This window comes from Neoarius graeffei, chromosome 2 (genome assembly GCF_027579695.1).
Source record: "Neoarius graeffei isolate fNeoGra1 chromosome 2, fNeoGra1.pri, whole genome shotgun sequence".
NCBI lineage: Eukaryota > Metazoa > Chordata > Actinopteri > Siluriformes > Ariidae > Neoarius > Neoarius graeffei.
This window is the reverse complement of record NC_083570.1, coordinates 42981074-43006464: the sequence shown is the minus strand read 5'-3', so window position 1 is coordinate 43006464 and position 25391 is coordinate 42981074. Positions and strand designations below refer to the sequence as shown.

At 40.4% G+C, this 25391-nt stretch overlaps 1 protein-coding gene across 2 annotated transcripts in view; it reads right to left on the bottom strand.

Annotated features, from left to right (window-relative positions):
- Positions 1 to 24561, bottom strand: part of lrrc17 (leucine rich repeat containing 17) — a 52204-nt gene extending 27643 nt beyond the window's left edge. The window contains exons 1-3 of one of the 2 annotated variants that reach the window (XM_060907810.1): positions 24490 to 24550; positions 14562 to 14648; positions 3989 to 4793 (exon numbers count right to left, since the gene is read on the bottom strand). In XM_060907810.1, coding sequence (XP_060763793.1) covers positions 3989 to 4709 — 721 coding nt within the window. In that variant the 5' untranslated portion in view covers positions 4710 to 4793; positions 14562 to 14648; positions 24490 to 24550. Of the gene's footprint in view, positions 1 to 3988; positions 4794 to 14561; positions 14649 to 24489 lie in introns of both variants that reach the window. The other variant, XM_060907802.1, reaches the window with a different exon arrangement.
- Between the last annotated feature and the right edge of the window lie 830 nt (positions 24562 to 25391).

The window sequence follows — 25391 nt, the reverse complement described above, 5'->3', positions numbered from 1 at the left end:
TTATAGGGTTCTGACCTGAAGATACATTTTTTAACAGGGCATTTAACATCAACCACTTTAAAATATCTTGAAAAACCTGAAAAAGAGTACCAGTTACTTAAAGTAGTTCCATTAAAGGGAAGACAATATGTTTGATCTGGAAAACAAAGGTAAATTCTTTATCTTACTTTGGAATTTTATCTTATGGGCTTCAAACTAGTGCAATAGGAAAGCACTAGAGATTGCAAGTTCTCCCTACTATAGTCAACAGTTAATCTCCAGGGGAACCTATAAAGGCTCTGTTTAGAACCCTACAACAAAATATTTTTCCTATCAGAAAAGGTTCAAAAGTAGAACCATTTTAAGAGGCTTAAAATGCCTTAATAATTTTATTATGGGTGAAGTGGCTCGAAGTACTCTCTTTCCCTTCTGTGTGTCAGACTCATATATGTGGAAGAGGGTAGATAGCACTTTTCTTCAAGTGTGCTTACCCTCACACATGCTTCCTCCGAAGCGGGGTGGGGGCTATTGGGGGAATTTATTTATCACTGACTTTGTGGCTAACTTTAAATGTGAAAGTAAATATTCACTAGTGTCAGTGTATTGGAATCACTGCACACTGTACAATCATAGCTCTAATATACTCGGGGGCATTTTTGTAATCATTGAAATGGCCTGGAAGTGTAATTTTCCAGGAGGAGTTGCTGTCCATATAAAGGGTTGCAAGCAAGCTGGAGCCTTTATCCCAGCTGACTATAGGCGAGAGGCAGGGTACACCCTGGACAAGTCGCCAGATCATCTCAGGGCTGACACATAGAGACAAACAACCATTCCCACCTATGGTCAATTTAGAGCCAATTAACCTAACCTGCATGTCTTTGGACTGTGGGGGGGAAACCGGAGCACCCGGAGGAAACCCACACAGACACGGGGAGAACATGCAAACTCCACACAGAAAGGCCCCCATTGGCCACTGGGCTCGAACCCAGAACCTTCTTGCTGTGAGGCAACAGTGCTAACCACTACACCATTGTGCTGCCCACAAAGGAGTTATCATTTTTTTTTTAGATTTGAGCTGTGCAATGTTCACTGCTGAGTCTACTATGATACATTCCACTAATTGGTAACATTGTGGCTGGAGTCAGGTTTCCATCCATTCACCCCATTCTCCCCGTCTGTTCCGACCATCTGACCAAGTAGCAGGGCAGGAACCATTCTTCTCTCATCAACAAGATATTTCAGCTTTCAGTTTTTTTTGTTTTTCCTACCATACTGTGTAAACTCTAGAGACTGCGGTGTGTGAAAATCTCAGGAAATCAGCAGTTTCGGAAATGCTCAAACCAGCCCATCTGGTACCAACAGCCATGTCACAGTTAAAGTCACAGAGATCACAATTTTTCCCCATTCTGATGTTTGATGTGAATATTAACTGAAGCTCTTGAACTGTATCTGTATGATTATGGATAAGTGCATAAATGAACAGGTGCACAGGTATTCCTATTAAAGTAGAGTGTGTGTGTGTGTAGTACCACTCGAAGGTTTGGACACCTGTACTCATTCATAAATCGTTCTTTATTTTGACTATTTTCTACATTGTAGAACAATACTGACATCAAAACTATGAAATAAAATATGGAATTATGTGGTAAACAAGTGTTAAAATATCTCATCTCATCTCATTATCTCTAGCCGCTTTATCCTGTTCTACAGGGTCGCAGGCGAGCTGGAGCCTATCCCAGCTGACTACTGGCGAAAGGTGGGGTACACCCTGGACAAGTCGCCAGGTCATCACAGGGCTGACACATAGACACAGACAACCATTCACACTCACATTCACACCTACGGTCAATTTAGAGTCACCAGTTAACCTAACCTGCATATCTTTGGACTGTGGGGGAAACCGGAGCACCCGGAGGAAATCCACGCGGACACGGGGAGAACATGCAAACTCCGCACAGAAAGGCCCTCGCCGGCCACGGGGCTCGAACCCGGACCTTCTTGCTGTGAGGCGACAGCGCTAACCACTGTACCGCCGTGTTAAAATATATTTCATATTTTAGATTCTTCAAAGTAGCCAGTGTTTACCTTGATAACACTCTGCACACTATTGGCATTATCTTAACCAGCTTTATGAGGTAGTCACCTAGAATGCTTTTCAGTTAATAGGTGTGCCTCGCCAAAAGTTAATTAGTGCAATTTCTTGCCTTCTGAATGTGTTTGAGATCAAACAGTAAACAATAAATAATAAAGATATAGTAAATAGCCCATTCCATAACTGCAGTAATTAATATTATGTCAAGAAGTGCTCAACTAAGAAAAGAGAAATGACATCCATTATTACTTTAAGACAAAGTGTCTTTTAATTAATAAATATAAAGAAAAAAACAATGAATTTGACAATGTGTCCAAACTTTTGACTGGTACTGTCTACACTGATTAGCCATAACATTAAAACCACCTGCCTAACAGCTCAAGGCATGGACTCCACAAAACCTCTGAAGGTATGCTGTGGTATCTGGCACTAAGACATTAACAACAGATCTGGCACCAAGACATTAACAGCCTTTCTCTCATAGCCAGCAACAACTTTTTCAGCATTTTGTGGTCCAGTAGCTCTTCTGTGGTCCAGTAGCTCTTCTGTGGTGTCGGATCATTCGGGCTAACCTTCGCACCTCACACACATCAGTGAGCCTTCAATACAGATGACCCTGTCACTGGTTCACCAGTTGTCCTTCCTTGGACCACTTTTGGTAGGTACTAACCACTGCATACTAGGAACACCCCACAAGATGTGCTGTTTTGGAGATACTGGCTCAATTGTCTAGCCATCAACATTTGGCCCTTGCCAAAGTCACAGAACCTTTACGCTTGCCCATTTTTCCAACACGTCACCTTCGAGAACTGATTGCTCATTTGCTGCCTAATATATCCCACCCCTGGACAGGTGCCATTGTAACAACATAATCAATGTTATCCACTTCACCAATCAGTGCATTTATTGTTATGGCTGATCGTGTGTGTGTGTGTGTGTGTGTGTGTGTGTGTGTGTATGTGCGTGTGTGTAAGTAAAATGCAGTTTGGCTAGAAAATATATTTGTTTTGTACAACATAGAATTGTACTGAATTAACTTTATTGATATTAATTTATCAGGATTTTCTAGCAAGTGTTACGATTAACCCCACCCATAGGGTTGCACAACCTGTCACTTTTGGTGAAATTATATACTGTATAATCACTAGGTGCTAGGAACATAGTTCAAGTATTCATGTGTAGCAGAAGTGTATATGTTGCTTGCATAAAAACAATTATTCTAATGTAAATATTTGTTAATTTATTAAGTGAAAACCAAAATGGATTAGGTTATGCCCCACTCTCCCATACACATCTTTTGGAAATCTATTGCCTCCAAGCTGGGCTAAGAGCTGTGAGCACATTTAACAAACAAACAAACAAACAAACAAACAAACAAACAAACAAACAAGTACTCCATCCAAATAAAGCAGCTCTAACATTCTAGATGTTAAAATGTTATTAATTTACCAGTCTAATCCTGTCAATAAAAATAACAATAACAACAACCATTGGGGTTTTCACTGGGTTTATCTTAAATGTGTAGGTTTTTATTTTGTGCGCATATTTTATGCCATTTTGAAACTACCAAGAGAACCCTTTTCTGAAACATTTTTCACTTCTCAATTTACTTGCTTAGGTTAATTACAGTGTTCAGAGCTCTGTTATTTCTGAATTTTGGTTAGTTTGGGACAAGCTGTTTCCAATTGCACACTGTTGTTCTAAATGGTATGCCAAATTACTAGTGTGTGGTTTGAGACACATTTACCACATGCTGACATTAGCTGAATCTAAAAATGGTATTTTCCATTTAACCAAACTTAAACAGAACTTGGAGTTGTACAATACTGCAAACACCAAACGGATGAACAGAACTGTATGCTTACACGTAAACGTTTACCCAGTTAAAGATGTTACTGTTTTTTGTGGTGCTCTCACCTCTGCTCTTGCAGTCAAGCAGTGGTCTGGAAGAATCTTGAATGTGGCACAGCAACGTTGTGTCAGAATGCAGTGTAGGTAGATGAATTTGTGCCTGCATGGGTGGCAAGCACAGTAGCTTAGGATCCAGAGTCTTCAATTGCTTCCCCCAAAACCTTGTGGGCTCAGCACATTTTGCAAAGTTACCCATGTAACGGTTGCTTGGCACCTGCAAGAAGCGGACCAGGCTGTCCAGCTGGCAGTTGCATGTCCATGGATTGTCATGAAGACGCAGGTATCGAAGTCGAGGCATAGGTATGAACATGGCTTCAGAAACCACTTGGAGGCGGTTGTGCTGTAGCAGTAAGGTCGTGAGCTTGCTTAGGCCATTGAAAGCACCTTCCTCGATTAGTGCAATCTCATTCAGCTGCAAATCCAAACTCACTAGGTTTCGAAAACGACTGAAGGTATTCTCTCGCAGTACTTCTATCCTGTTCTGTGCTAGCAAAAGGTGCTCGATATCCTCTGGCCAGCCAAGAAGGACACCAGTCAAATGGCAGTCCTGGCAGTCAAGAAACTTATCACCATTCTCTATGTACTCTTTGCAGTTGCCTACAGAGCGTTTAAGAGAGTTCCACTTGTTTCTGCCCTGAGGTTTTCCTTGTCCTGGTTTCTTTCCATGCCATGCCTCAGCCACTATAAACGCCATGAGAAGCAGGATCAAAGCAGTGAAGAGCTGCATGGTGAGAGTTATGCCTAGGCCAGCTCAGTCCTTTTGGAAGCCTCACTGCTGTCCGAGCCAAGTAAACCGGTGCAGGTGCAGTCCCTGATTAAAAACAAATATCTACTTTCACACAAAGCTGAAGTGAAAAACAGACATCATAACATTTTGTTTCTTGCACAAAAGCAGTAAACACTGCATAAAATATAATGTGTTTTTTGTTATAATAATCATTACAGTATTATAGGTGTTAGAAAGAGCTCATACATTCATTTGGGGCTGGGGGCAGTTAGTTCAGTTCACTTAAGCTTTATTTGTCCTATGTATGTTAACACAACTTACAGTGAAATGCATTGGACGAGATAAGAACCACAAAGAAATCTCTTAGCACTGTAAACACTAATTTGTTGAGGTGTCTCAGAACACTTGTTAGTGTGCCGGCCATCTTATAGCCCAACCGGAAATTAACAGATATATTTATGATTATGTTCCAATAGTAGCATTGGCTTAACTCATCTAGGTTGCATAGAAAGAAAAGCAGAATTGAGCACATGGAATGGCATTAAAAATCCTGCGTCTGATTCATGAAACTCTTGTATGGCATCAAGGAAAGTTGTGATTTGAGAGCATTGTTGAAACAGGTGAGCTGTGGGTATGAGTTCCTGTTCAGTAGTCTCTTATTTACATGTTATATGCATACAGCTTGTGCCAATTTACCCTCATATACAACTTACACAAATTTGTACAAAATACCTGAATTTATGAAGATGCTGAGATTGAAATTCATTAAAAGGAATGCATTCAACAAGCTAAGTCCAAGATCCAAGGAAGGAAATATAAATATATATTTTAATAAATGGAGTAAATCTAATAAATAAATTTCAGTAAAGCATTACTGGTCCATAAAATGAAAACTTGACATAAAATATAGCTGTAAATAGACAATTATGAAGTGTGTTTAATTATTCAGCTGTTTAAGGATGGAATTAGGTTGAAAACTGAACTGCTTTTCAACTCACCTGCAGTTAGTGAGATAAAATCTTTAATTAAAAAAACAAACAAAAAAACCCTAATTACAGATTAATTTCAGAGGTTGAATTCAGGTCAGATTTAACTGAGCCAAGATTTAATAAATGCTTCATTTATAAGCACATGTATGCCTAGTTTCCACCCTGGAAAAATAAACAAATTCATATTTCATGTTGGGAAAAAAAAAAAAAACTTTGAAAGAACCTAAACAGAAAAGCAGACTACCAAAGTTACAACGTTTCTGTGTTGATATGATGTGAATAACCTCACATGTCGTCTAATTATCACCACAGCCCACCGACCTATACCTCCACATCCAGTTCAGCACTTTATGATGCATTTTATAAAAATGCACATTTTGCCCAATTGAAAATCTAATGACTTGACAATTTGTCTCCAACTTTGGACTGGTATTCTAATGTAGCTTGCATTACATAGTTACAGTATGTCACTACATAATCTATTTTTTACAAATTATTGCCAAGACGTACAGAAGGCTATTCCACTATCATGATATTTATGTTGCCAGATTCCAGACAATCCACACAAGTATGAAAAGATATTTCAGTTGCCATGCTTCCTATAGTGGCATACATTCAAAACATGGAAAATTCAGAAATGCAAAATGTTTTTCCTTGATAGAAAAAACTGATATAAATATGGAATATGATCATAACCTAGACTGTCCTAAAAAAACATAGATTATATCATTATAGCATATAGATGGATGGTCCTTATAATGAACAACTTAAAAGTACAGATAGTATACCCTGAAAATAGCCTATGGTTAATTTAGATCAATAATATCAGGAATAGAGTGGATGTTTTTCTACTTCAAGGTGCATCAACGGAGGCAATTTTCTGTCCCTAAATATAAGGCACACATTCTCTGCGTCTGTGGTTGCTATTATTTGTATACAAATATGCTTTACTTTGTAAAACCTGTTGAGGTTCATGTTTATTTAAATAAATATTCTCATACACTCATGAATGTATCTTTGCATTTTAACTTTTACCAGTATGAGTATGGCAGTGGCAATAATAATGAGCAAAGCAATGGAAGCTGGTTAAGCACATAGCCTACAATAGCCCACTTCATATGCAGCAAGTTTTCAAAAAAAAAAAAAATTTGGGGGGGCGGGGGGCGGGCTATGACCCAGTAGAGCTTTATGTCTAGCAACGCCCCTGTGTTCAACTGTGATTACCAGCTTTATTACAACCCCGATTCCAAAAAAATTGGGACAAAGTACAAATTGTAAATAAAAACGGTGAAAGTTTCAAAATTCCATATTTTATTCAGAATAGAACATAGATGACATATCAAATGTTTAAACTGAGAAAATGTATCATTTAAAGAGAAAAATTAGGTGATTTTAAATTTCATGACAACAACACATCTCAAAAAAATTGGGACAAGGCCATGTTTCCCACTGTGAGACATCCCCTTTTCTCTTTACAACAGTCTGTAAACGTCTGGGGACTGAGGAGACAAGTTGCTCAAGTTTAGGGATAGGAATGTTAACCCATTCTTGTCTAATGTAGGATTCTAGTTGCTCAACTGTCTTGGGTCTTTTTTGTCGTATCTTCCGTTTTATGATGCGCCAAATGTTTTCTATGGGTGAAAGATCTGGACTGCAGGCTGGCCAGTTCAGTACCCGGACCCTTCTTCTACGCAGCCATGATGCTGTAATTGATGCAGTATGTGGTTTGGCATTGTCATGTTGGAAAATGCAAGGTCTTCCCTGAAAGAGACGTCATCTGGTTGGGAGCATATGTTGCTCTAGAACCTGGATATACCTTTCAGCATCGATGGTGTCTTTCCAGATGTGTAAACTGCCCATGCCACACGCACTAATGCAACCCCATACCATCAGAGATGCAGGCTTCTGAACTGAGCGCTGATAACAACTTGGGTCGTCCTTCTCCTCTTTAGTCCAAATGACACGGCGTCCCTGATTTCCATAAAGAACTTCAAATTTTGATTCGTCTGACCACAGAACAGTTTTCCACTTTGCCACAGTCCATTTTAAATGAGCCTTGGCCCAGAGAAGACGTCTGCGCTTCTGGATCATGTTTAGATACGGCTTCTTCTTTGAACTATAGAGTTTTAGCTGGCAACGGCGGATGGCACGGTGAATTGTGTTCACAGATAATGTTCTCTGGAAATATTCCTGAGCCCATTTACATTACTACTCCTTCTTGTCTGTCACACTGGTCCAAGTGGGTGGGGGACATCTGGTGGAAAAAAGTTTGGCTATTGCCTAAAAAATTCTTTTTAACCAACAAAGTTAAAGAAATATCCTTTAAGTTGCTACATAGATTTTATCCAACAAATTTTTATTTACAGAAATTCAAAAAAAGATATTAATATAAATTGTTCTTTTTGTGGGCCTGAAAGAAAAACTATCACTCATTTATTTTGGCTTTGCCCTTATTCAAAACTTTTGTGGAGTAAGCTTGCTCGTGTCATCATAGACTCCATTCATTCAGACTTTGCATTAAAGTGGGAAAATGTCTTGTTTGGTTTTCATGAAAAGGAGTGTGGGCTCTCAATATTATTTGATTAATCTTTTGTTATTTTTATGCAAATACTACATTCATAAATGTAAATTTCAAAACAAAAAACCTAACTTCATTGAATTTGGTATAGATGTGAAACATTATAGATCTGCAATTTCTACCAGCACTAATGAAAAGGCTGTTAGAACGGAAACTATTTTTGTATTGTATAACGTCTTTTTATGATTACTCTTATCTGTATAGGCTTTATATATATATATATATATATATATATATATATATATATATATATATATATATATATATATATGTATATATATATATATATCCATCCCCTGGCGTAATTATAACAATACTGTTTTATTTTCTTGTACCCTTTGTATAATGTGCATTTGATTCAATAAAAAAATAAATAAATAAACAAAGTTATCAGTTCCGTGTTCACAAGAAGAGTGTTTGTATGTACGAACAGAAGTGTTCCTAATAAAATGGCCACTAAGTTGAAGTTGATCTGTAATGGTGAACATATTAACTGTTAGCCTGCTAACATGCTAATAACTTACCAACTAATTGGAAATGGGTGCGTACATGCCCAGACACAAGTGTTCCTAATAAAGTGGCGGCTAAGGTGATGTGTCATGCTGACCGAGGCTGTCGTGTTTCCCGCTTGTGGTCTCGTCACTCGTCACTTCCGGAAGGGGCAGTGCTGAAGTAAGTAGCTCGACTACGTAGCTCGATAGGGTTTACATGCACTAAGTAGCTCGGCTACAATCGCATAATCTAGGTCGCGTAGCCCGATTACGAGAAATCAAGTTCGGTTCAATTTCAGCCAAGCTAAGGTGTTTCCATGGCATTTAGAACTTCGATTTCAGTCGAGCAACAGCAGAAATTCGATTTTCTCTATGTGCATGTAAACGCACTGACTGTTGAACTCCTTTCTGATATTGCTCCACTATTTGTCGGCGCAGAATTAGGGGGATTGGTGATCCTCTTCCCATCTTTACTTCTGAGAGCCGCTGCCACTCCAAGATACTCTTTTTATACCCAGTCATGTTAATGACCTATTGCCAGTTGACCTAATGAGTTGCAATTTGGTCCTCCAGCTGTTCCTTTTTTGTACCTTTTAACTTTTCCAGCCTCTTATTGCCCCTGTCCCAACTTTTTTGAGATGTGTTGCTATCATGAAATTTCAAATGAGCCAATATTTGGCATGAAATTTCAAAATGTCTCACTTTCGACATTTGATATGTTGTCTATGTTCTATTGTGAATACAATATCAGTTTTTGAGATTTGTAAATTATTGCATTCCGTTTTTATTTACAATTTGTACTTTGTCCCAACTTTTTTGGAATCGGGGTTGTAGTACTCATTCACTATTACTCTGTTTACTGTATTTGATATAATTATTGATGACTGATTTTTATTTTGATTCATTTAACTACAAATGAAGCATTTCAATTAATATGTTATGCTCAAAATGTCATGCACTCTTACCAGATGGGAGTTATGTCAAACACAGACACATCAAAGAAGAAATGGTTGAGTAGCAAAACAACCAGTAGAATTTGACGAATAAGGGCTATTGTTTAGAGATAAATTTGATTCACAGACTGTTTACACTGTCTTAGCAGTGTTTGCTCAAACAGCTGCGGAATTAACTTTGTTGTTTGCGATCAGTCAAATAATTCAAACCATTTAATAGGGTTTAAATTACTGGAAAATTACTGACCATAAATGCATTCAAACACTTTAAAAAAACCACACACATTCATCATTATTACTGTTTTATAAAGACTACTCTCTGTTAATGTTTCCACTGTAGACAGGACACCTTCAAACAACTCATCAGGAATGATGAATGACGTGTTCTGTTTCCTGCTGCATGGCAGTTATGCAGTCTTGGCTGATGTTTTATTGTACCCTGCTATAAACAGGCCCCTGGAGTCATGTTGGACAGTATGAAAAGTAGGGTTATATAGTGAACTAGTCAACTAATAAATTCAGTAGTTGCCGCTGTGGAGCTGTCAACTGGACAGTCAGAAAGAAACAGCCAGAGGCTGAGGGTATGCAGGCAGAGAAGGAAAAGCAGGCTAAATATAATTTGGGATAAATTTATAAATTCATATATGTAAAATGTATATATTTCGTAAAACTGCATTGTAACAATGTCCATTATTAAAAGTTCTATACAAATAAAATTGAATTGAATTGAGGGACGGCACAGTGGTATAGTGGTTAGTGCTGTCGCCTCACAGCAAGAAGGTTCTGGGTTCGAGCCCCGTGGCCGGCGAGGGCCTTTCTGTGTGGAGTTTGCATGTTCTCTCCGTGTCTGCGTGGGTTTCCTCCAGGTGCTCCGGTTTCCCCCACAGTCCAAAGACATGCAGGTTAAGCTAATTGGTGGCTCTAAATTGACCATAGGTGTGAATGTGAATGGTTGTTTGTCTCTATGCGTCAGCCCTGTGATGACCTGGTGACTTGTCCGGGTGTACCCCGCTCCTCACCCACAGTCAGCTGGGATAGGCTCCAGCTTGCCAACGACCCTGCACAGGATAAGCGGTTACGGATAATAGATAGATGAATTGAATTGAATTTGTTAGGCTAAAATATGTCAAACTGGATGAAGCTAATTCACTGGCTGGGAAAAGTCTTTTTCCCCTTTTTTGCTTTAAAGTGCTGATGACACGTTTTTGACATCTTTGGCGATGTTTTATAACATAAAAAGTAATTCCTGATGATCCATATATTAATTCACAAAGGCGCCTATTTTACAAGTTATGATAAAAAACGCGGCTATTTGGGCAAATTTGATGGGGCTGCAGCACCCAGGAGACGAAGGAGGAGGAGGAGCTATATGACGTCAGCGAAAGAACCTTCCTCCTAACTTACCAGTTTGTTGTTGATGCGACAGGTGTTCAGTTCATCATTATTAGTATTTTCATTATACATTAATATATATATAGTTATATATAGTTATATATAGTTATTATGCCTTCACGTTGTGTTGCCGGCTTTTGCTCCAAAACCCACAAGGATGGGGTAAGTTTATTCAAGTTTCCCAGAGATCCCGAGCTGCATGCGAAGTGGGTGAAGCAAGTCAGGCGCACTCGTGACAAGTGGGAGCCCTCACCAACATCTGTCCTGTGCTCTGAACACTTCGATTTGGATTGTTTTGACACCCTTCCCAGCTTAAAAGAATCTCTTGGGTGTTCAGTTCAGCACAAACGTGTGTTACTACCATCAGCAGTGCCTACACAGTGTTGCCAGATTGGGAGGTTTCCCGCCCAGTTGGGCGGTTTCAAGTGCATTTTGGTGGGTTTTGAACATATTTTGGGCTGGAAAACGTCAGCAGTATCTGTTGCCAGATACTGCTGAAGTTTTCCAGCCCAAAATATCTGTTGCCAGATACTGCTGAAGTTTTCCAGCCCAAAATATGTTCAAAACCCACCAAAATGCACTTGAAACTGCCCAACTGTGCGGGAAACCTCCCAATCTGGCAACACTGCCAGTATTCCGGAGGGGGTCTACTAGTAGCTATGCCGGATTCAAAGACAGTCCTCCTGTCAGAACATGTGTTGTGAAACGACATAAGATAAAGGTACGTAGAGCTATAGATTCTACATGATAATCATAAATGTAATCATAAAGTCGGCGTGATATCAGTCATGTATTTGCTTGTGAAAGCTTGCGGCTTTCATGTAACTGCCGCCTAGCAACGAGAGGCAAAGGGTAAAGAGGGTAGGCTATCATAGATTCTATTCGGAAGAGATCAACACAATTCTAGACTCCCAGAAGAGGAAGAGCTAGCACTAGAGAGTTCACCGGCGTTTTCATGCGCCATTTCCATTGAGTAGAACCAGAGTAGAACAGCCAGTGAACCGCAGCGTGTTCTTCCACTGACGTCACAGCATGGCCGCGAGCCACGGACCCAGTTTTCTTGCGCTGTGCAATTAAAAGTTGGATATTCGCGTAACAACAGCTTCTTTTCACGTAATTAGAAATCTAACATGTTTGCCATGTTGTATAGTTTATTTAAGAAATTGCATAGAGTCATGTTCGTGTCATTAGCCCTTTAATGCACCATTGTAATTTGGTGTGTGCATTCTTTAATCCCACTGTTGCTGGCTCTAAAAGGAATTGCTCCAGCAGTTATTTTTGTTGTGCTTTAAATAGAACAGAGATAGTTTAGAGTTAGATCGGGGTGCATGCCAGCTCAAAGAGGCCGGTATGTGGTTTGCAAACATGATCTGTCCAATTTGTGTCCACATACTGAGCAAGGGGCATGGATTAGGTAGTGATAATGCTGCAAGATCTGCACCATGCATGTGTTAATGTCTAATGGCTCAATTCAATCTGCTATGCAAATGAAAAAACTTCAGCTGTTATGAAACTTGGGGGCCTCAGTTATAACATACAAATCAAATGCAGCAATAGGTATGTGAAAGGATTATGCAAAAAGCATAATGTTTAAAAGTCTGTTGTTATGAATAGACAGCCGACCATTACACCCATATGTGCTTGTTGAACATCCCATTCCAGATTTATTCCCCCTTTCCTATTATAAGCAGCTCTATCCTTCTGTGCAGGCTTTTCACTAGATTTTGAGGTGTGGCTATGGCATGTGTGTTCATTCAGCTGCAAGAGCATTAGTGAGACCACTGATGTTGGATGAGGAGGTCTCGGGTGCAGTCGGTGTTCCAGTTCATCCCAAAGGTGTTCAGTGGGGTTGAGGTCAGGGATCTGTGCAGGACACTCAAATTGTTCCACTCCAACCTTAACACACCATGTCTTCATGGAACTTGCTTTGTGCACAGGGGCACTGTCATACTGGAACAGGTTTGGGCTTCTTCGTTCCAGTGAAAGGAAACCGTTTCTAATTCTACAGCATCCAAAGACATTCGATACAACTGACAAAACTCACAAGCCATTCTAGATTAGTACAATTAAGACAACACTGGGACCAGTTGGTTTTGCCTCTGTTCACTCCTCATTTTCCCTGACAGGTTGAGCTGTCCCTTGGCATTTTCTGCTGAGAATATTTCATATCCCCAGCCATCAGACAGACTAGCAAGCCTGTGGCTGCATAAGATTTGTATGTTTAAGTGGAATTTCCTCACAATAACATACATTGTATGTCTGAGTGAAGAGAAATTGCAATGCTACAGCATACAAAGACATCCTATACAAATTCAGTTCATGGGAGCGGCACAGTGGTGTAGTGGTTAGCACTGTCGCCTCACAGCAAGAAGGTCCTGGGTTCGAGCCCAGCGGCCGACAAGGGCCTTTCTGTGTGGGTTTCCCCCACAGTCCAAAGACATGCAGGTTAGGTTAATTGGTGGCTCTAAATTGACCGTGAGTGTGAATGGTTGTCTGTGTGTCAGCTCTGCGATGACTTGTCCAGGGTATACCCCGCCTCTCGCCCATAGTTAGCTGGGATAGGCTCCAGCTTGCCTGCGACCCTGTAAGACAGGATAAGCGGCTACAGATAATGGATTCATGGATGGATGGAGGGTTTGGGGAAGAACCACATGGGTGTTGTGGTCAGGTGTCCACATAATTTTGGCCATATCATGTATATTTAAGATTAAGCAATTAAGAGAATTTTCATCGAGCCATTACTTATATGAATATTTGGAATATATGAAATCTTATTTTCAATTTTGTACTCAAAGTAGATGGTCTCCAATTTTATAAAAAGTCATCAAAACTACAGCGTAAGCTATCCAATTTCCATGAGCAATTTTTTTTATTCACATCTTTTAAATCAATAAAATATTCCAGTTACTAAAAAATAATTTGCTGTGCTGTTCCAAAGGAGAGTTTATATACGTTTACATACTGTGTATGAATTATTTTGAAATGTCACAAAATGTGCTGTCATGCTCATCTCATTATCTCTAGCCACTTTATCCTGTCCTACAGGGTCGCAGGCAAGCTGGAGCCTATCCCAGCTGACTACGGGCGAAAGGCGGGGTACACCCTGGACAAGTCGCCAGGTCATCACAGGGCTGACACATAGACACAGACATCCATTCACACCTACGGTCAATTTAGAGTCACCAGTTAACCTAACCTACGTCTTTGGACTGTGGGGGAAACCGGAGCACCCGGAGGAAACCCACGCGGACAACATGCAAACTCTGCACAGAAAGGCCCTCGCCGGCCACGGGGCTCGAACCCAGGACCTTCTTGCTGTGAGGCAACAGCGCTAACCACTACACCACCGTGCCGCCCTGCTGTCATGCTATGAAATGATATTTGTGGTACAGATCAGGTAGAGTCGTAAAGCATAAAAATGAATGTTTGCAACAAATGCAAATACTTACGTTGTAGAGTTTCAAAAGTTTTGGTTAGATGGTGGATAATGGCAGCAAATACAGCTCACAATCACAGCAGCGTCCCTAAATGACAAGCTAAAAAAAAAAAAAAACAGACCTGAGTGTAGAACCTGCTCCTACAGTGGTGCTTGAAAGTTTGTGAACCCTTTAGAATTTTCTATATTTCTGCATAAATATGACCTAAAACATCATCAGATTTTCACACAAGTCCTAAAAGTAGATAAAAAGAACCCAGTTAAACAAATGAGACAAAAATATTATACTTGGTCATTTATTTATTGAGGAAAATGATCCAATATTACATCTTTGTGAGTGGCAAAAGTATGTGAACCTCTAGGATTAGCAGTTAATTTGAAGGTGAAATTAGAGTCAGGTGTTTTCAATCAATGGGATGACAATCAGGTGTGAGTGGGCACCCTGTTTTATGTAAGGAACAGGGATCTATCAAAGTCTGATCTTCACAACACATGTTTGTGGAAGTGTATCATGGCACGAACAAAGGAGATTTCTGAGGACCTCAGAAAAAGTGTTGTTGATGCTCATCAGGCTGGAAAAGGTTACAAAACCATCTCTAAAGAGTTTGGACTCCACCAATACACAGTCAGACAGATTGTGTACAAATGGAGAAAATTCAAGACCATTGTTACCCTTCCCAGGAGTGGTCGACCAACAAAGATCACTCCAAGAGCAAGGTGTGTAATCGTCGGCGAGGTCACAAAGGACCCCAGGGTAACTTCTAAGCAACTGAAGGCCTCTCTCACATTGGCTAATGTTAATGTTCATGAGTCCACCATCAGGAGAACACTGAACAACAATGGTGTGCATGGCAGGGTTGCAAGGAGAAAGCCACTGCTCTCCAAACAGAACATTGCTGCACATTTGCAGTTTGCTAAAGATCACGTGGACAAGCCAGAAGGCTATTGGAAAATGTTTTGTGGATGGATGAGACCAAAATAGAATTTTTGGTTTAAATGAGAAGCGTTATGTTTGGAGAAAGGAAAACACTGCATTCCAGCATAAGAACCTTATCCCATCTGTGAAACATGGTGGTGGTAGTATCATGGTTTGGGCCTGTTTTGCTGCATCTGGGCCAGGACGGCTTGCCATCATTGATGGAACAATGAATTCTGAATTATACCAGCGAATTTTAACGGAAAATGTCAGGACATCTGTCCATGAACTGAGTCTCAAGATAAGCCGGGTCATGCAGCAAGACAACGATCCTAAGCACACAGGTCGTTCTACCAAAGAATGGTTAAAGAAGAATAAAGTTAATGTTTTGGAATGGCCAAGTCAAAGTCCTGACCTTAATCCAATCAAAATGTTGTGGAAGGACCTGAAGCGAGCAGTTCATGTGAGAAAACCCACCAACATCCCAGAGTTGAAGCTGTTCTGTACGGAGGAACGGGCTAACATTCCTCCAAGCCGGTGTGCAGGACTGATCAACAGTTACCGGAAACATTTAGTTGCAGTTATTGCTGCACAAGGGGGTCACACCAGATACTGAAAGCAAAGGTTCACATACTTTTGCCACTCACGGATATGTAATATTGGATCATTTTCTTCAATAAATAAATGACCAAGTATAATATTTTTGTCTCATTTGTTTAACTGGGTTCTCTTTATCTACTTTTAGGACTTGTGTGAAAATCTGATGACGTTTTAGGTCATATTTATGCAGAAATATAGAAAATTCTAAAGGGTTCACAAACTTTCAAGCACCACTGTACTTTAGACCAAAGACTATGCAGGTGTTCATCCTCCAGATAAGTGAGCTGCATGTTAAAGTGACAATTTTCATTGCGTCCTGTACATGCCCTGATTGTTGGCAATGCTGGGACATTACATATGTAAGCCAGGCATATTCAGATGGGGGATTGGTGTAAAAAAGGTTTCTTCTGCAAGTATGTCCAAAACTTGCATCAGAGATATTGCACAGTGATTACGGTACATGGATCGTCTATGTCCAGTAGAAAATGAGCTAATTTGGCACTTTCAGCACTTTAAATTGTACTGTATAAGGTGAAGAAAAGCACAGGAGGTAGAACAGTTCACTTCTGACACCGCTCTTTCCCATTAAAGGTGAAAAGGTTATCTCAAGCTCCTTTTCCCAGTTAAGTAGTAAAAGAGAAGGTCTGGATATGGTATTGTTTCATATAACTCAGAGGTAAGAAGCTAGGTGGTTTTCTCAGTACAATGCTGGAACAGTTCTCAGGGGGAGGTACTGGAAAGTTTGGACAGTGCTGTTTTACAAAACTGTAAATCTTGAGGCCTAAAAAATGACTCAAGACATTAAATTTAGAGAAGAACGCCTGAAAAGTAGCAAATGTACTGATAATTAACAGGTTGCTCTCTTCCAGAAAGCAAAAGCCGGATCAAGCCTTTATCAAAGCCAAATGAAACTTAAGGTCAAAAGACAAGAGAGAAGAAGCAGCCTTTATCTGTCACATGTACACTCAAGCACAGACTTAAGCACACAGTGAAATTCCTCCTCTGCATTTAACCCATCTGAAGCAGTGAACACACACATGCACACACACATACCCAGAGCAGTGGGCAGCTATGCTACAGCGCCCGGAGAGCAGTTGGGGGTTAGTTGCCTTGCTTCAGGGCACTTCAGCCCAAGGCCAACCTATGTTAACCTAACTGCAAGTCTTTGAACTGTGGGGGAAACCAGAGCACCCAGAGAAAAACCACACAGACACAGGGAAAACATGCAAACTCTACCCAGAAAGGCCCCTGTTGGCCACTGGGCTCAAATCCAGAAACTTCTTGCTATGAGGCGACATCCAAACCACTACTCCACTGTGCCAGGTTCTGACATAACAATACCCGAGTATTGTACTTATGAAACACTTGAAATGAGGGCTTTGTCCATTTAAAAAAAAATCGATTATTGAATAAACTTGATGGACATGAGGGTAGTATGAGTAATCTTTTACAAAGACTTGAAAAGATCTCCAAAGATCAGCCATGCCATAGTCTTCCATAAAACAGCTGTTTTATGGAAGACTATGGCATGGTTGATCTTTGGAGATCTTTTCAAGTGTTTGTAAAAGATTACTCCTACTATCCTTTTTTTTTTTTCATAATACCCTTGCCATTTTTGAAAAAGCTTCAGATTTGAATCTGGAGTATGTTCGGTTACATAAAATTAAAATCCCTACCAAGAATGACATGATGAATATTTAGATTTGGTATAGGTCACTGGAGTAATTTAATACCGTAACTGTCTCATCACATTTTTGGGTGTATACACTCACTAGAGTGACTGGTGTCTGGAAGAGCATGCCAAACACAATTATATATCAACCCTTTGCCAGCAATGAGCCCATTTGCTATCATCCTGTCCTGATTTGAATCCTGATGATGTCACAGCCGTCCATGGCCGGGAGCTCAAGAGAGCAAAATTCATGTCAATTACAGTGATGCTTGTCAATCATGGTCTGTGAGCTCATGCATATGGAAGTGGATGGATAGTGCTTTCCTCAGATGTGTTACATCGCCCCTAAAATTGCATGAGCGGCAGTTTGAACAGATGTGGTCAGCTGGAGTCATGTGATGACCTTCGCCCTCCCTGGATGGTAGCTGTCATATGATAAGGGAGACCTGTCTGGAGGGTGGGCCACATCTAAATTAGGGAGGAAAGAGTGTGTGTGTGTGTGGGGGGGGGGGGGGGGGGGGGGGATAATTGCAGTGCCTCTAGATTTGTTACTGAAGGAGGAGTGGAAACTTGATACCCATTTTTTCTAAGTCTAACATGCTCATCTATTTACAAATGCTTCTCCTCAAGGAAAGCAGTATTTGCTGTAAGAAACCTTAAATTACTAAATACCTTTGAACAGTTAATTGGACCTTTTAAACCTTTAAAGCATTCCATGAGGTAAATATAAAATGTTGTTTATTTTCATTGTGGCAGCCATTGAAATAGATGGAGATATTTATTGCTGAAATCACCTACAAGAAACATTATGATTGTCAACTGTATAACTTGCCACATATCACCTTTTAGTTGACTACAAGTTTTACAATGTGACCAACCAGAGCCCATATCCAAAATGCATATATAACCTGATACATAAGAAGAGGAAAATGAGAAAAAAGCAAAGTTGAGAAATGAAAACACATAAAAACATCAAAATAGTTTTCTAAAATTAATATACTGGGGGGAAAAAACACCCACCCTATGTTCATTTCGAGATGACATGAGCTGCAGGCTAAAATCTCACCTGAATGTTCACTAACTATAACTATTTAAAGTAAGACCTTGCTGCCCAAAGAATACTGAAACTGTAAATACACGTACATCATTACATCCAAAACACGAGTGTCTATATGATATAATCAGAAGTAATAACATTTAAAGTAATTAAAAGCGAGACAATACAGTGTCTTACAAAAGTATTCATCCCCCTTTATGTTTGTCCTGTTTTGTCACATTACAAGCTGAAATTTAAATGGATTTTGGGGGGTTAGAACCATTTGATTTACACAACATGCCTATCACTTTAAAGGTGCAGATTGTTGTTTTTATTGTGACACAAACAATAATTAAGATGAAAAAAAACAGAAATCTGGAGTGTGCATGGAGTGTGCATACCCCCTTTCGTATGAAACCCCTAAATAAGAGCTGGGCCAACCAATTCACTTCATAAGTCACATAATTAGTTGATTAAGATCTACCTGCGTGCAATCAAAGTGTCACATGATGTTTGTATAAATCAACCTGTTCTGGAAGGACCCCGATTCTGCAACACTACTAAGCAAGTAACATGAAAACCAAGGAGCCTCCAAACAGGTCAGAGACAAAGTTGTGGAGACGTATAGCTCAGGGTTCGGTTATAAAAAAAATATCCTAAACTTTGAATATCCCACAGAGCACCATTAAATCCATTATAGCAAAATGGAAAGAATATGGCACCACTATAAATCTGGCAAGAGAAGGCCACCCACCAAAACTCACTGAGGGCATTAAGCAGAGATGCAACAAAGGCACCCAAGATAACACTGAAGGAGGTGCAAAGATCCACAGTGGAGATGGGAGTATCTGTCCATTATCCCTTTTCCACCAAATCAGTTCCAGGGCTGGTTCGGGGCCAGTGCTGGTGCTGGTTCACAACTTGTTCAACTTGCGAGCCAGCTGAGAACCAGTTTGCTTTTCCATAGCTCGCAGTGCTAAGGGAAGACACATCATTACGTTGCTGTATACGTCAGTTACGTCGTTGTATACGTCATTATGTCGCTGTATACGTCAGTTACGTCACTACATTTGTATAAACCTTGGCGCGAATATCGAAGCAAAAACAACACGGAAGAAGCAGCAGCACCAACAACAATAATAATAATAATGGATGACTTCGCGTTTGTACAGCTGCTGCTTCTTGTCGCTTAAAAATGGCAATCTTTCGCGGGCTTGTTATTGTTGTTGGTCTTAACAACTCCGCCCCCCTGCTGACGTAAGCAGTTCTTTCCTCTGGCCCAGCAGAGAGTTGGTGCTAGCCTGGAACCGTTTTTTCTGGCCCCAGAGCCAGTTCTTTGTCAGTGGAAACAGAAAACCCGGTTCCAAACTAAGCACTGGCCCTGAACCAGCCCTGGAACTGCTTTGGTGGAAAAGGGGCACATAGGACCACTTTAAGCCATACACTCCACAGAGTGGAGCTTTATGGAAGAGTGGTCAGAAAAAAGCCATTGCTTAAAGAAAAAATAAGAAAACATGTTTGGAGTTTGCCAAACAGCAGGTGGCAGACTCCCTAAACACATGGAAGAAGAGTCTCTGGTCAAATGAGACTAAAATTAATATTTTTGGCCATCATGGGAAATGCCACGTGTGGCGCAAACCCAACACTTCCCAACACCCTGAGAACACCATTCCTACAGTGAAGCATGGTGGTGACAGCATCATGCTGTGGCCATGTTTTTCATCTGCAAAGACAGGAAAGCTGGTCAGGACTGAAGGAAAGATGGATGGCAGTAAATCCAGGGCAATTCTAGAGGAAAACCTGTTTGAGTCAGGCAGAGGTTTGAGACTGGGACAAAGGTTCACGGTCCAGCAGGACAATCCAACTGAGAATCTGTGGCATAACTTGAAGATTGCTGTATACCAATGCAACTCATCCAATTTGAAGGAGTTGGAGAAGTTTTGCCTTGAGGAATGGGCAAAAATCCCAGGGGCTAGGCTAATATGTGCTAAGCTATTAGCACTATTACTATTACCGTGGCGGCACGGTGGTGTAAGTGGTTAGCACGGTCGCCTCGCAGCAAGAAGGTGTGGGCATTTCTGTGTGGAGCGGCCGGTGGGGACATTTCTGTGTGGAGTGTGCATGTTCTCCCCGTGTCTGCATGGGTTTCTTCCGGGTGCTCCGGTTTCCCCCACAGTTCAAAGACATGCAGTTAGGTAAATATGGGATGGCCTTGGGCTGAGGTGCCCTTGAGTGAGGCACCTAACTCCCAACTGCTCCCCGGGAGCTGTTAGTATGGCTGCACTCTGTTCTGGATATGTGTGTGTACTCATTGCTCACGTGTGTGCATGTGTGTGTTCACTGCTTCAGATGGGCTAAATGCAGAGAGGAATTTCACAAGTGTGTGATGAATAAAGTTGTGCTTTCTTTCTTTCTTTCTTTCTTTCTTTCTTTTTCTAGTAGAGACATACCCCAAGAGACTTGCAGCTGTAATTGCAGCAAAAGGTAGCTCTACAAAAGTACTGACTTGGGGGGGGGGGGGGGGGGGGGGGGGGGGGTGTGAATACCTATGCACACTCCATATTTCTGGGTTTTTTTTCCATCTTATTGTTTGTGTCACAATAAAACAACAATTTTCACCTTTAAAGTGGTAGGCATGTTGTGTAAATCAAATGATGCTAACCCCCCAAAAATCCATTTTAAATCCAGCTTGTAATGCGACAAAACACCAAGGGGGATGAGTACTTTTGCAAGACACTGTAGCCGAAACCCCAAATTTACAAACATAAGTTCATCCGAGACTTTGAGCTAACACACAAGACAAAAATGAACAAGACAGTGCAGCTGAGACTTGAGATTGGACCAGGAATTTGAATCTGGGCCTTTAAAGCTTCAGTGGCTCTATGATAAAGTTACATGTATTCAGAAATGGGTTATACACATGCTTAAGTCAATGTTTTTGGATTATTGTAATCACCTGTGTGTACTTCACACCTCTGAAGTTTGAGACGTTTTTAGTCGGGTCGAGATAACTGTCTTTAAAACACAAGCACTTGCCTTTATACCAAAAACAACTGGGGGATAGAAAATACAGACTGAAGACAGACAGCATTTTTGTTCACTGTCAAATATATATCAATGTAACATAAAAGGAAAGCCAATTTTAAAAAGAAAAAGTAAAAGTAATGTGATGAAAAGCTGTCCAAGCATTCATCTGTTAATCTTACAGCTCACTGTGTACCAAGCCTTTAAAACACTCATTTCATTGGAACAACACCACAGCATCAAGTTCTTTTTCTCATATTCACATATAAAATATTTCAGTTAACAAGGTAAAAAAAAAAGTTGGTAATAAAGAAAAATGTGCACATTTTTTCTAAAAATTAAAGTTTAACTCTCAGTCTTTACAGGTAATATGTCAGGACAACTATACAGAAGATCCAATCATAACTCATCTCTGATGTGTCATGAGAAAGCGGCCCAATCAGATTTCTTTTGGGTGGAACAAAACTATAGTGTACACATTATTACATCCATCCATCCATCCATCCATTATCCGTAACTGCTTATCCTGTGCAGGGTTGCGGGCAAGCTGGAGCCTATCCCAGCTGACTATGGGCGAGAGGTGGGGTACACCCTGGACAAGTCACCAGATCATCACAGGGCTGACACATAGAGACAAACAACCATTCACATTCACACCTATGGTCAATTTAGAGCCACTAATTAACCTAACCTGCATGCCTTTGGACTGTGGGGGAAACCGGAGCACCTGGAGGAAACCCACGCGGACACGGGGAGAACATGCAAACTCCACACAGAAAGGCCCTCATTGGCCAGAACCTTCTTGCAGTGAGGCAACAGTGCTAACCACTATACCACCGTGCCACCCTACATTATTACACATTTTGAATATAACAACAAGAAAACCTATTACATATAACATCTAAACAACTCTGTGACCTACTTTCTCACATTACCTAGCAGCATGTGACGGCAGCAGTGATACATAATAACAGGTTAAAGATTTTAATGACAGCCTAAGGGATAAGCTGCTCTTCCTCAAATGGCATTCCATAGGTTACTGAGTGTGCTTACAATGGCCAAAACATGAATTTCATAACTAAATATTGTGGTTACAGCAAACTGTCAGACCGTGGCGCCAGACTTAATACTGCTCCATGCTTGAGGCGATATAATGCAAAGAAAAATGTGCTTAAGTCCAAGTTCAAAAATTTGAGAAACTGAAACATGCTTCTGTTCTTGTTTTCTGTTCAGTATGCAGTTTTCATACAACTCTGAATACTGTTTAGTTACAGCTAAGGTCAGAATACCAATGGGCCCAGTTTCTGTATTAACTCCTCACTACACACACTTAACTCAGCTCTGGCTATGGCCCTTTGTGTTCAATGTGTGAATTCCCTCATTCCACTGATCATAGAGTATCTCATCTCACTAATTTGCTCCATGTAACTCACTGCATACAGGGATATGAGGAATGTCTATGCTTTTAAGGAGGATTACAAAGACTCTTGGCAATACTTGCTCCTTTGATAGATAGCACCCCTTGTGGCAGCGTTGTATTCCTTTGTGATTGTATTCACAGCTGAAATACCATGTAATAGATTTTAAGTTTAGTTTAAATTTCAACCTGAGAAACAAAAGTTCCAGGATTGTGACCTAGCATCTTTAGAAGATTGGGCCCAACAAACACCACATAATACCTCCAGGTTAATCCAGTAAGGTCACCACCAAATATGCACACTCTGTACAGCTCAAATCAGAGTTCTGTCCCTGAAATAACAAATGATTGAACATTCATGAACAGCCAGTATTATATAAACTCTGTACCCAGGATGAGCTGGAGCAAGGCTCAGGCAGCACAACATTATCTGTGCATTTCTTAGGTCACTGCTATTAACTGTAATAATAGAGGGCAAGAATAACTATGGTCTTGTAAGCCTCTGCATAAAATAAAGCAGAACTCAGTTACTGTTGGCAATACTGTAAAAAAAAAAATTCAGGAAAGGTGGTGGTGGTGGGGGGTTTCTATCCTTTCATGCCACTCGAAATGCAAAATGACTGATCTGTTTGTCTGAAGCAGGCAGAGTTCTCCCATACACTCCGTAACCCCCAATTACATAACCATGACCATATACATCAATCAGCACTGTCTGCAAGAGCAGAATGAGGCAAAGGGGGCAGAGAGAGAGAGAGAGAGAGAGAGAGTAGATGTGTTTAATTAAAACCATTTGAGCTTTCTGAATGGAGGAAGTCATACAAACAATATTTTAAATGAGCTAATGAGATGAACCAGAAAAAGTTTGAATGAATTAAAACCATTCTGTTCTGTACACATTCCTTGTTCCAACTGTACACTTTTAAAATACACTTCCTAGTGATTACTCATATAGCCTACCCCAGCCTTTTCCAAAATACTTGTCTGAATCAGTGTCCTGAAAAATCCACCAAATTCATTTTTACCTTAACAGCATTTTCAGTTTTCTTTTGCTGATTAAATAAACTTTGCACACAAAGCCTTAAATATCATTCAAGTTTATTTGAAAGTTACAGTGAAAGTTGTATACATGCAAGAACTTTGGTAGACAGCAGTTTTCTATGACATGCATAGCTCTGAATGGAGTGTACTGTAAGTCCTCATCATTTGGCAATGGAGTTTCCATCCACACAAAAGATCCCCTCACTCACACACACACACACACACACGGAAAGACTACCTGGTCACAGGGAAGCACAGTCGATGTTTCATCCAATTAGTAAATCCAAAGTGTAGGTTTCTCTGTGCTGTTGTGAGCACAGAGTTGTGTTGGATTCTTGAACAAAGCCTGCTGCTCAGCATGCAAGTGTGTGTAAGTGAAAGGCTTGGGGCAGTCACAGCCTTCAGCAGGTTTTAAATTACACCACAGCTCCTCTGTGTAGGCAGTCTAAATTTCAACAGGGATATAACAGGACCGCCTCCAGAACACCATTTTCTCTATACTGGGTCAATCTGTGAATGACCTTGAGGGCAGAAGGGATTGCAGATAAGGCTAATGGACTAGTCATATCCAAAAAAACAAGCTTAAAAACATTTATTTTCAAGTGATAATGTAGATTTCAATTATTTTTAAAAAATCAATCATCTCTCAGTGCTATCTTGTAGCTTCTATGCAAAGTGATGTTTGTTTGAATGTTACAGACATGAATGCAAATAATATGTGTGGTAAATTAAAGTAGGATCCTGCACTTTTAAGTCTGTTGTACTGTACTCCTCTCCCCCTACAAAGTAACAGCTGCTCTGCAGTGGATTTTTTGGTCCGTTTCCAAACACTACTTGTAAGTGTCTCTAACTGTGCCAACTGGCATTTGATCTTTTGAAAAGTGCCCCACTTAAATTTTAAGGATTTTTGTTTGACCCAGATGGACTGGTTTGAGTATTTCAGAAACTGCTGATCTCCTGGGGTTTTCACACACAACAGTCTCTAGAATTTACACAGAATGGTGCGAAAAACAAAAAACATTGATCGACAGTTCTGTGGGTGGAAAGGTCTTGTTGATAAGAGAGGTCATTGGAAAATGGCCAGGGGTGGGTTTCCCAAAAGCATCGTAACACAAAGATCATCATTAAATGGTAGCACAA